This window comes from Daldinia childiae (genome assembly GCF_008694065.1).
Source record: "Daldinia childiae strain JS-1345 chromosome Unknown Scaffold6, whole genome shotgun sequence".
Lineage (NCBI taxonomy): Eukaryota > Fungi > Ascomycota > Sordariomycetes > Xylariales > Hypoxylaceae > Daldinia > Daldinia childiae.
Genome location: NW_022984647.1, coordinates 907,984 through 920,093, shown reverse-complemented (window position 1 = coordinate 920,093; position 12,110 = coordinate 907,984). Strand labels below are relative to the sequence as shown.

The following is a 12,110-nucleotide window of genomic DNA, read 5'->3' as shown; positions in this document are numbered from 1 at the left end:
TTATAAGGCATAACCAACTTGAGCCAGGTTCTCAATCCCAGCCAACCCATATAGCGCAGCATCGTTGGTCGAAAGCCACGCCGCCTCGTCCACCGGTACTAGAACTTCACTTCCGTTCAGGTGCTCGCTCTTCCAGGGAAGTGATGGTGATAAACCGTCGGTACTGAAGAACTCCTTCCATGCGCGCGCCGCCAGCGTCGAGTTGTCTAGCTTCTTGGCCGCATACGCAGTTAGTCGCGAGTGCCCCTGCTTCAAGTTTAAGCTGCCGAAGCTGACTCCATACCGCGCCTTTTGCTCCGCTGCCCCGGCGCCGTAATAGTAGCAGTAATCTAGCCAAGCCTGTTCGAAACCGGCCGGTATGTCCTCTCCTAGATAGTCCGTCAGCTGCGAGATGATCTCTGGCAGCCCAAAACTCGCTGAGAGATGGGACACGGTCACGTTGCCGAGGTTCTTCGGGTCGGTGGCTGGTGGCGAGATGACGCCCGTATGGAGATTATAGAGACCCAGTCCTGTAACAAAGCCATTTTTCAGTTTTACGATACTGTGCATAGTAGTGTTGAGTTTTGATCGTGCTTCTTCCCATCGCGGGCCGCGTCTCTCCCACTCGAGTAGCCATGTCGACGCTAAGCCCGACCAGTCCAGACCGAGGTCCAAGTCTAGAGCAGTTGGATCAATAACATAGGTACCGTTGTCCTTGCGGACCTTTCGACGCGGATCTACAGTGAGGAATGCCTGGTCGGCGTCCATAAGCTCGTGGAGGAGTTCCCCAGTTCGCTCATCGCCGCCGGATAGGTAATAAAATACTTGTCGGTAAATGGGTGTCGATACACGGATCTGCTTGGAGCTGTCGCCCCAGTGCTGGACACCGTGACGGGTACCGAATCCCTTGAACGGGCCGATATGATAAACGTCCACCTCACCGGTGTGTCGTGCATGGGCCTCTGCAAATCGGTACACGTCCGCTCTCCCCGTGCGCAAAAAGTAGTTCCAGAAGAAAAGATTGGGTGAAAGTTCCGAGTTGTCCCAAGCGTATCCTCCAATATCGTAGCGCCAGGTGTGTCTATCTTCGTCGTAGGTATCTACGATAACGTGTTAGTGATTTTATTCTTCCCTCGAAACATATTAAAAAAGAGTGAAGGATCTTGGATGTTACATACGCATAATATCACCATGATCCCAGAATCCATACCATCGTCTCTGGGACACTTGATCTTGATAGAACTTGATTAAAAAGTCGAGGTGTGTTTCAACCGTTCGTGCTGCCTCAGTCAAGTTGTCGGAGATAGTCTCCCAGTATGACCCGACAGCCTTTGTCTGTTGAATATATGCCGGCTCAGCGGCAAGTGCGGGTGGTTCGTTGGCATACTCAGTAAGGGAAGCTAGGGTATCTGAGGAGGGTGTTTTATCAAACGGGAATAGGAATACTTCGTTCGTTCGAGCAATACCGTAAGGTGTGTCGTAACCTCCCTCATAGTCTTCGTAAGTAATCTCGAGCGCATCAAGTTGGTCGTCATATGTGTCTTCCCCTAGGCCGTCATGGAAGGGTCTGAGATCCATGGGTTCGGCAGAAGGGCTATATAGCCATAGGGTTATCTGACCAACATCCGTAGCTGCGTTGGAGATGTCTAGACTTGTTGGATATTTCTTCCAAAAGTCGCGAAGAGCGACTGCGAGACCACCTTGCGTAGCACCGCCAAGATAAGCAAGACCACCAGCTCGTGTGCCTCCAGGAATCTTGACCCAGCTTTGACCAGCCTTGGTACGTTTCTTCAGTGTAAATCCATCAGAGGACAGTTGAGTCAAGCTATAGTCACTCCACGAGGGAATCCACTTTAACCTCGAGGAGACGCGGGTATCCCATGACGCAATATCAGGTGTCTGTTCGCCTTTGAATTGAGCGCTACGAACTTCCTTGCCAGGATCCCTTCGTAGCCCTGTAATACCTTGCACTGCCTCGCTTAGCAGTCCTCCGCCAGGACCGGCCAGCCTGACATGGCGGTTATACAACTCTTCACCAGCTAGAGGGACGTCGAACTGGATTCCAATCCCTGAAACAAAGTCCTTGTCGCCTTTCCCGTCAAACACAAGCGTGTGAACAACACGAATAGCATCGGAATTCGCGTACAAGTAAAAGCGAAGAATAAATGGTAGCCAGTCATCATGGGTACCCAAAGTTGTCTGGTGTATTCCACGGACAGTTACTAGGCTCCTAACTGGGCCGTCTTTACTGGAATCAACGGTGACTTCTTCGATAGTACTTTCGAATCTTAGCTTGTCTATAGAAGTTGTGTTTCCTTCGTCATCCGCGATACCAGACTGCGATCGTAGTATCAGTCGTCCGTTCTGCCCCACAATCTTGCCGCTTGACGTCTTAATACTACTTAAGAGAGTGTTTCCAGACTTGGGGAATGTCGCTGTGAGTTTTCCGGTGTTCACGGTAATCTCGTCGTTAGAGTCGCTGACGGTTAACCCTGATTGAGTAGACGGGTTTGCGCGTTTGGTCGTATTAGTCTCAACGTTGGCAGACGCAGTAATCTTGTACTCTTCGTAAATCTTCTCAGATCCGCCAAGTGCATGTCCAGTCCATTTGATCGAATCATCCGGCCAGTAAGCTGTCACCCATGACTCTATCTGGACCTGGTCATTACCGTCACCTCCCAAACCAGTAAATGTGGTCTGGTTTGCTTGGTATTTGCCCCGGGGCCAAGGAAGTCCGAATGTCAACCCCGAATTGAGGGTAGGCGTATTGCCGATCCATCTGACCGTGACAACATCTTCCGAACTGCTGATATTTGGATAGTTTTGGGCGGAAGCAAAGTTGGCCAGGCCTAGGGCGATAACCCCTATAGCCCGAGACAGAGACATTCTTGGAAGGTTAAGAGGCCAGAAACACAGCCGGAGTCCCCTTTAACTCTTTTCCGAAGCCTTACTAGACTTGCCTCCATCCAAGTGCGATTTCTATACCGAAGCCTCCCCATACCTTTATATATTATATACATAGTCTAAGAGTATGGGGAAACTGATCTCCAATTTCCGGTACAAACTAGAATCATTCATGCTATGTAACTTGATTTGCGTAGCATTGCAACCTCGGTAGGATATTACACCGGACGTGTTGCCCAGGTAGTAAAGCATGAATAGCTACTCCGCATCTAAGTCGACTTAGTATGCATTAGCATTGGTTCGTGCTATGACGAGCAAGACAGGATAGGATAACGTAAGTAAATATCAATCTCTTTATGGGGAGATTCCACGAATGACATGAGTGCCCAAGGAGCTAATCCAAGTCACTTAACAACGATCTACTATGGTGTAGTTGCGGGGATTGTGGAGATACTCTACGATACCCTGGCTAGACACGCGAGTTTAGTGGCCTTGGTTGCTAATTTGGAGGCTTCGTAATAATCATGATAAAATGTTGGAGATGAGCAATTCCCCGCAGGGAATCCAGGGGCATTGGTGTAAAAAGTATTGTCTTGCATATTGATCCCTAGGTAGTAACATGTAACCTAGAGATTCAAATATGGTCCGGGATTCGGTTAAGCATAAGACAAATGCTTGAGTAAACGTCTTCCTCTCTTCTTGGGAGTAAATACTATACGTACCTAACCTATGTTGGACTTCTTACCTAAGAAGTCTAACATAGACGTCTATATGGGACTCTTATGCTGCTGGTATAGAGATTCCGCTTCTCACGACAGTAAGTATTCTGGAGATATTGAATAGAAAATTAAAATATTTGCTTGATGCTTAATTCATGCGCAAACGCTTTGACCACTTTGGAATATCGTTTACTACCAGTGCCAAGTGTTACCAGCTGATAATTTTCAGCCTATTGTTCATCTATCATCGAAGATTGACGCGAATTAGTTTTTTCAATGCCTCACTTCATACCTAGGTATCACATCTTCACTGTCAATCACGTCGGCCCTCAGTATAGTTACATCTGCTAGTAACTAACTGACATGCTTCGGCAACTCTATACCCGGGCCAGGCCCTCATTACTAAGACCAGTCGCCCATCACCGTCAGTTTAGGAGCCGGCCGCAGCTCAGCTTCCCTAATTATGCGCCGCCGCCTGGTCCATATTTCTCTCCACCACCCCGGTCACGAGGTAGCAGGCTTAAGGATATCGCTCTCGGGTCGGTGTTCACTATTGTTGCCTATATAGCATATCAATTTTATTACTTCCGTCGGGTTTCCAAGGATTTGGAGCGCGCTGTAGAAGAAATGAGACAGGAAGACGCTATGGAAGATGAATTGCACCTGAGCTTAGCTGATGCTCGCCGCGCCGGTGATCATGATCGTTTAAGGGAAATTGTTTTTCAACACGCGCGTCGCATCTCACCGTTATCATCAGACGGCTGGGCCGAGTTCGGTCCGCTACCGAGCTTTCGTGGGGCTGAAAATATTATCCCCGAGGAGGATACGTTGATGTTTGTATGGTACGGTGCCACCACCAACTTCTTCAGCAATGGCGTTCTCGCAATCCGAATAGCCATCAACGCCGAACTAAATGAAGATTTCATCCCTTTGAAGAATCCAAAAGAGGGTGCTGCCCTTACCGAATTGCTTGCTCGGATCCACTACCTAACTGCAAACTTGGTTAGAAATGGGATAGTGGACGAAGGTAGTGAGTTGATACTTCATGTGCTCTTACGAGGCAAATCTCTCGAAATGTCATATAATATTAATCTACCTACTCCTGAAAATGAAACCGAAAATGCAGCTTGATAGAAAGCTTGACGCCTATCATCGCTCACGTTACCTACCTACTGACTAGCGAATTGGTAGTATTAGCCATTTATCCGATATAATAATATTCCACTGAGATACCGAACATTGAGGGATGGTCTTTAGTCATTATCCTTCATCTTTAGTGCCTACCTTGTTTCAATTACTATTTTGGCTATATAATTACTGTATCCGGTGGAAAAGCTACTGATAACCTATATTTGGTCTCATCTCTGATGATACCACCATTCACCAATCATGAAATTAAATAACATACCGCTTACTCTAGTGGCACTGTTTCGAATATTCCAACTCATAAGCTACCTCTCATACTATCATAAATATGCAATTAAAGCACTGAAAACTACCATACTCTTCAATATGAACGCCTAGAAATAGCTTTCAATCATAGGGGGTATCATGCCTTTTCGCCGCTTTGGTAATATCATTCGTAGAAAATCGACGCACAGCCATGAAATACGACCATGAAAATAAATCGGGAAAGAAGCTGTACAAGGAGTAATACAGACAATCTTGACACCGGGATGAATCAAGGGGGCCTCTTTTCTCTTTAAGCCGAGGGTGACGACGACGAATTTCTCCCCAGCCTCTTGCTCTTCTTACCCACGATATCAATCACTTCCGGCTCCGGCGTCTCGGGGTCCTCAAGCCGAGTAGACGGCTCGCCCACTTCGGGGTCGTCTCTGTACGGGGCAATCGGTGCAGTAGTCTCTTCCTCATCATCGCGATCGGTAGAAACAAACAAGGGCGCGTACCCGCGTGCGCTACGATTCCTGAACCAAGCCGGTGTCTTCCATTCTGGCGCCTTCACCTTGGGCATTGCTGGTAACTTCCACTTTACGCTCTTGATCTTGAGGTTCGGTCTCGGTAGCGACGCCTCGTTAAGCCACGGCATGCTAGGAGGAGCATCTGGTCGCAGCTGGTGTCCACAGTTAGGACAATCGGGCGGAACAGCCTGCCACGCGAGGTATTGCGTCAGCCCCGGGAGTGCGAGGCCGCGAGAGAATTCGCGTACCGCTAGGAAAAGATGGATCAAACTATGCATAACACACTGGGTTTAGCAACTCATGATCTTGTTTGCTTGTCGCTTGATTCCTAAAGAGATGAGAATATAGCTGAACCTACAAATTAACTAGTAGTGGGATGGTCGCGTATGCGGCCAACATGGCCGATTCGGCACTGTTAGTGCTGCCGCCGCTAGAATCAATCCATGTGAAGACCAGAACTACCATGAGTGCTGCAGCAAGGATCGTATCGACGGCGAAAACGAGGATTGGGTGGATCGGAGTAGATTTCGGCACTGGGACTGGACTGGGTGCATCAGATGCCTCTCGGCTCTGTTGCGTGTCCGTCTCTGGTCCTCGCTCATATTCCTGTTCCAGAGCACTCTCCTCGGTAACCCCTTGCTCCAACTCCGGCTCCGGTTCTGACAGTGTCTGCTTACTCCTAGACTGCCGCGAATTTATAAAAATACCTGCGCCGGCCGAGAAGGCGAGCGGCACCAGGCCGACCGCGGGGGCGGGGCTGCTTGAGACGACGCCGTGCGCGACACAGAGGGGAAATGCGGGCAAGAAAGTCGCGGCAGTAACGATGCGTAGCGTTCGAGAGTCAGCCATAGATACGGTAGCTACCTAAGCTATCGCTACGAGTATCTCACGGAATTGGCATATGTATATAATTACTGAAGAGGTAGAAGAAGAAGAAGAGGGGTTGATAAACAACACGAAACTTACGAGGGTTCAAGTTGATGTTCGTTAGGCAAACCCCTGCTCATCCTATCACCGCTAGGGATGTGATTCGCCAACCAATGAGGTTACATTGCTAGACCATGGCCCTACCCAGGCTGACGATCTTGTTGTCAAGAGAAACTTGATAGGTGATTAATAAGATATGGACGAATAGTTAGTGATTAAACAGGCGTAATTGGTGGCTGAGTGCTACGTGGTCAAGTAACACATAAAACTCACATTACGGTATAGATAATACAACCATCAAATATTTTATAGCATAATTTCATGACTGCAGAACAAAAGTATAGATAGTTCGTACATAATAGACAGGGACTTATAAGCTTCGAGGAACTCATATTACTTTATGATTGTCACATAAGAATATTCATGAAAGGTTAATAATATATCATACTGATCTAGGGAACGAGTATAACTAAAGCAACCGGCTATCGCCGTAATAAAGCAACACTTCCATATGTAGTGCTGCCCTGAGAAGAAGAATAACCCATGTCAGCCCCTTTCCCTAGCTTAAACCTCCTATGCGATCCGTCGTAGCAAGACTGCATTCGGCGCCGGAGGAACCTGCGAGGTAGAAGCACCGAGCTCCATAGGTAACACAGGGCGCAGAATAGTAACAGGCCGAAGGATAGTCGTCGGATATAAGACGGCAGAACCGCCCACTGCGCATTTTGGACGTACCGGCGGCTTTGGAAGCGGGCGGTTCGGTGGGCCAGGAGCGTCGCGGGTCGGATGGAGAGGGCCGTACATGTGTGGCGGTGGCACCTCGTAGATGATGCGGCTAACCGGCGGTGGTATAATGATATTGGTCGGCATTGGGCCTACTTGAGATTGATTTGTGAAAGGGTTTCTGATAGTAAGTTGGCTTGCTAGGAGTAGAAGGGACACGGTAGGTCACGAGTAAGTGCGTGCTGAAATATAATAGTGGAAGTTTGATGTAAGGCGTTGTTGATAAGGGAGGGGGAGGGGGGATCTAAGTTCTTAAGAAAGATGGAAAACTTTGTTAAATACTATTTGGGACGTCTTGATCTATCGTTGGACTTTCCGTTCGGTCTTGGTACGTCTAACTCGCTGAAATTGCCTTCTATACGATACGGTGACGAGGGTCGTTGACTTGGGTGTGACTAGGAGTACTGCTTTGGAGCACGTGGCGTCTGAAGGTAAGATAGTATATTCGTGTGAGCTGACCTTCTATCACGATTGGATAGTGGACATCGTATGGCCTGAGGCCTATGCTTCGTAGAATAGCTTAAAGGATTGAATCATGAAGTCTAGTTCGATGCTGATTCACGTTCCTGAATAGAGGTCACTTGTAATGTTTTGGAGTCGACTCACGATATAATACTTGTTGGACGTTGCTCTATCCTATGAATCATCCTCTTTTGATACCCCTTTTGACTGATACGATGGTACTGAAGTGTGTTACTCAATACCTAGGTAACAAGCTAGTTAAAGTGATCTTATCGTTGCTGTAATGGACTAGTTCCGAGAACGAAGGCGAATTCATAGGTTGTCTTAGCCTCGCGAATTGGTTATAGTATACGGCTCTAGACTCTCGTTGAGGTGAATTTTATAGATTATAGTCTTCTGCTCGACGCCTTCGCCTATGATGAGGCTTTATTTTAGCGTTAATGTCTATAGCGACCTTGGTATTATTGAATATGTCATTCAAAACCCACGTCATTATTCTTCCAACAAAGCCATAGCTACCTACCTACTTATCGAGTGATTCTTTACCATGTCATCCCTAACTCTTGAGCTTTTGATATTAATTATATTCTTAAAATAGCCATCGAATAGGGTGTGGTATAGGGGTATGGATGAAATATCTTAGGATAAACGACCTAAAGGAAGATCGTGTATTTGAGAATAAAATTATTCGTTGAAAAAGTCATGTTATGGTATCGACGGTGCTTTTGCTCAAGCCCATCCTAAAACGCCGCGTTGTGTTATGCCCTGCTATGCAAACTTCCTACCTTAATCCCAATATCTGATAATACCATCTAAACCAGCCGCGACGACCTTGCTCGTTTCCTGAGGATGCCACTGTACGCATGTGATCGGCTGGTCACCCGCTTGTAATTTATGATACATCTTACACGTCTTCCAATCCCAGAAGCACACAAACCCACCGCTATCACCGCTCGCGAGAAACTGCCCATCGGGGCTGCACGCGACGTCGATAGCTGTGCCGGCGTTGTTATGCCCTCGGTAACTCTTCTTCCTATTTTGCCTGAACTTGTCATTGGCGCCGTAGACTACGATCTGGTTGTCGGATGATTGATATGCAACGTATTTGTTCGACGGGTGTAGGCACGCGCGCGTCATTGGGAACATGTACGGTTCCGCAACGTACTTGATGGGTACGGGAATGTTGTAGTCCCATGCGCGTAGCGACTTATCGTCAGATGTAGTCATGAACCGTCGGTTGTCGTCTACGAAGGTAATAGTGTTGACGGCATTTAGATGGTGATCGTATTCCTGGACAAGCTCCCTCGTTCGTGTATCGAATTGGACGATCTTCTTATCCGACATACCTGCGAGGAATTCATGCGAATGCTCGGGGGAGGGGTTGAACTTGATGACGTGGGGTGTCTTGCCGGTTGTAAACTTGTTGATACAGGCACCTGTTTCGGTGTCCCATAACTTCATTTGGCGGTCATATGATGCCGAGAGAAACTGCGTGCCAGAATTATTAAAGCAAATATCCGAGACAGCTTTGGAATGGCCTAGATAACTTCGTAAAAGCTCTTTTTGATGGTAAACATCCCAGATCTTGACCGTACTGTCTGCACCAGATGATAATAATAGATGTCCCGAGTTCGGGAAGAATCGAAGAGCGGTGACAGCCTTGTTGTCGTGGTTTTTCCATGTATGAACCAACTTCTTGGGGATGTAATTCGTGATACTGCCGGGCTCCTTTTGTAAATCGACATCCAAATCTTTGGGTACGTGCATGTAGGTCCTCCCTTGGTAGTCGTATTCCTCCTGGCCGTGGAATATGGTTTGCTCGTCTCCTAATTCCTCTACTACTTTCCTCCTGGCTATGGCATCCACCGGTGCTGAGACGACAGTACCGCTTGCTACGACATCGTCTTCGTCTTCGTAAACGTATTCGACCTCTTCATCACTTGCTAGTTCTTCATCTTCTGCAACTTCTTCGTATTCATCTTTCTGATATTTTGCCCAGGGCCCTACGTATGCGCCGTCTCCATCAGCGATAGTCGCGTTGCCTTTTCCTTGCCTCGATTGCCTTAATTTGGCTGCTTCCTCCTTTACTGCAGCACCGGACTGGTATTCTCTCTCTGGACCACCCTTACGCTCGATAGCGCGATGTTTATTTCGAAAGGTATGTTCGCTAAGGAAAGTTTCTTCTGCATGGCCGGTGAGAATGTTTTTACGTTTTAGCGCATTCGCTTCGTCCTTGTATGGGTTGAGAGGCCCGAGTCTAGGTCGCGCAAGATCTTCGCCGGTGTAAGGCACGACAGCGTGATCGGGTTCAGCATGTTCGCGTACTATGAGCGCATCTTGGGGTGCCATATTTGGCGGATATTCCCCAAAGTCATCCATTTTGCTTTCGTATACTATTGTTGATGCGCGCTTGTAAATGGAGTGTAGGCGTGTTTAAAGACGTAGTGGGTCGTAGTGTTTTTTACACTCGAGCAGAATAGACGTCAGGGGTGCTTTAGAGCTTTAACATAGCAGCTTCATTTTTCTAGCTCTTCTGAGGATTACGTGATCTTTCTGATAATTTAATAATTTCGATAATTGTGGGACCTATCAACTCATTTATGTAGGCACTGAATTGTAACCATATACGAAGTACATTCATTATATAAAATATCCGTAACTTGAGTGATCACATTTGCTAAATGCCTTATATTATTTCTAGTTAAATGGCATATTAAACTGATCAAACTCGTACGGATCGGGGTATTATCTTGTGACTTTATTATCTATGAGAATCTCCGGCCCGAAAAACTTGCACATACTGCTAATTCAACAGACCTGACCTACTCCCAGGTCGCTCGCTATCATCATTTCAGTCCCATGGTGTCGCACATATCGAACGAGACAATCGGGTCATTCTCAATCCCTATCAAGCCTATCAAGGGACCACGTTCCATCCCGCTTCATCAGCTCGTCCGGTAATTCCCCTCTCTCCAAACAAATTCGCAACTTTAAGACTCGTTCCAAGCTTGTCTAGATTGACAATGCTCCCGCCGGGTATCTGGAGACCCTATGTAATCATGGCCTCATTAGAGTCATTCCGTTAGGGTGTTTCGTTTGCGTCGTATTTATCATTGTGCTTATTCCAACGTCTCGCAGCTTATTTCGTCTCGTCTTTGATCAAGGCGACGATCATGCTGTACAAGTAGAAGAAGAACATGACCAGATGGAAGCCTAGCTTGATGAATGATTCCTATAAATAACGTTAGATGAGTCACTCCAAAAATTTAATAGATACCCATACCTTCTTGTGAACATTGAGCTTCCTGAAGATCTCGGTTGCATCCAGTAGGTGAGTGTTGTCCACAATCCTATAACTCGTGTTAGAATCTCCCTATAGTTATAGCACTTAAAACTATTTGATATGGCTTTGACGTAACATACTTCTTAATGTTCCATGCGAGGAGCGGCAAGTTGAGGATCAGTGCCACCCAGTATCCGTTGATCAGAAATAGGAAAGTCAAGAATCCATGTACAGCAGCTTCGGGGATGATATAGGTGTTGAGGCGGTTGCACAGGTCGATAGGGTTAATATAGTCACTAAACAAACAAACAAGTGTTAGCCAAAAGAGTAAAAACAAGGGAAACAATGACGTAGATCATAGACGCATCTTGCGGAACGCAGATCTGGCCATAAATTCTAACACCTCTCTCCCTCTCTCCAAGGTTTTGAACATACCATTCTAAATCACTATACATAATCGTAAAGAATACTTGAAGGAATAGGTTGACGGCATTTATTAGCACGGCGAAGAGGTATAACCACGCCTCGCCCGACATCTTGACAGTTGTACTTTTGGTGGTCTACAAGGGAGCTGTAACGGTACAGACTAAGCTGTCGGATATATAAATCTCTGGTTAATAGGTATGGTCGAGCGAAGCTGTACCGAAGCTTTCTAACAGCGTTTAACTAGACGGTGTCGGGCGCACGTCGAGAAGGTTGGACGGTCAAAATGACGGGACCTAGAGTAGGACCTGAAGGACAGAGAATGCGGAGATAAGGCTGCAGGATTACGGTGGATGGAAGCCGATAATTTTGCGCGAGTATCACAGCAAATTAGGAGAGAAATATTTACGTGCCGTTCGGAATGTACTCTGTAGACTGTAGACGGTATGTCGAAAAGTCCCCGCGATTAATTAAACTGAGAGCGGTGATTTGATTATTTATCGGTAGTTTGAGAAATTTGGGGGGGGCGGAGGTTTTGTGCGGGTGGATGATGAAAGCGGCTCGCGCGAAGCAAGAAAAAAGCTTGCCTTCCTTTTGGGAGAAGAGGAGATTGGGCCTTGAAGCGGCGAAGCTTGGTGAAGCTTTCGGCTAAGGTCCACCCACTAACAGATACAACAGATACTGCTGATGTTGTATTCAGGTACATGGTAC

General features: G+C 47.0%; 5 protein-coding genes across 5 annotated transcripts; 1 reads left to right on the top strand and 4 right to left on the bottom strand.

Annotated features, from left to right (window-relative positions):
* On the bottom strand, positions 1-2,865 carry GL218_06164 (uncharacterized protein; the record flags this gene model as incomplete). Its single annotated transcript, XM_033582864.1, has 2 exons — positions 1-1,079; positions 1,158-2,865. The coding sequence occupies 2 exons, from the start codon at positions 2,863-2,865 to the stop codon at positions 1-3; spliced, it is 2,787 nt and encodes a 928-aa protein (XP_033433939.1).
* Positions 2,866-3,965: 1,100 nt separating this feature from the next.
* GL218_06163 (uncharacterized protein) lies at positions 3,966-4,733 on the top strand (the record flags this gene model as incomplete). Its single annotated transcript, XM_033582863.1, has 1 exon — positions 3,966-4,733. One exon carries the CDS (start codon positions 3,966-3,968, stop codon positions 4,731-4,733), a length of 768 nt encoding a protein of 255 aa, XP_033433936.1.
* A 571-nt stretch (positions 4,734-5,304) lies between these two features.
* On the bottom strand, positions 5,305-6,370 carry GL218_06162 (uncharacterized protein; the record flags this gene model as incomplete). Its single annotated transcript, XM_033582862.1, has 2 exons — positions 5,305-5,791; positions 5,880-6,370. The coding sequence occupies 2 exons, from the start codon at positions 6,368-6,370 to the stop codon at positions 5,305-5,307; spliced, it is 978 nt and encodes a 325-aa protein (XP_033433937.1).
* A 2,109-nt stretch (positions 6,371-8,479) lies between these two features.
* On the bottom strand, positions 8,480-10,072 carry GL218_06161 (Pre-mRNA-processing factor 17; the record flags this gene model as incomplete). The annotated part of the gene is made up of 1 exon (XM_033582861.1): positions 8,480-10,072. The coding sequence occupies one exon, from the start codon at positions 10,070-10,072 to the stop codon at positions 8,480-8,482; it is 1,593 nt and encodes a 530-aa protein (XP_033433934.1).
* Positions 10,073-10,832: 760 nt separating this feature from the next.
* On the bottom strand, positions 10,833-11,512 carry GL218_06160 (ER-derived vesicles protein ERV14; the record flags this gene model as incomplete). Its single annotated transcript, XM_033582860.1, has 4 exons — positions 10,833-10,925; positions 10,977-11,043; positions 11,117-11,272; positions 11,412-11,512. 4 exons carry the CDS (start codon positions 11,510-11,512, stop codon positions 10,833-10,835), a joined length of 417 nt encoding a protein of 138 aa, XP_033433935.1.
* Between the last annotated feature and the right edge of the window lie 598 nt (positions 11,513-12,110).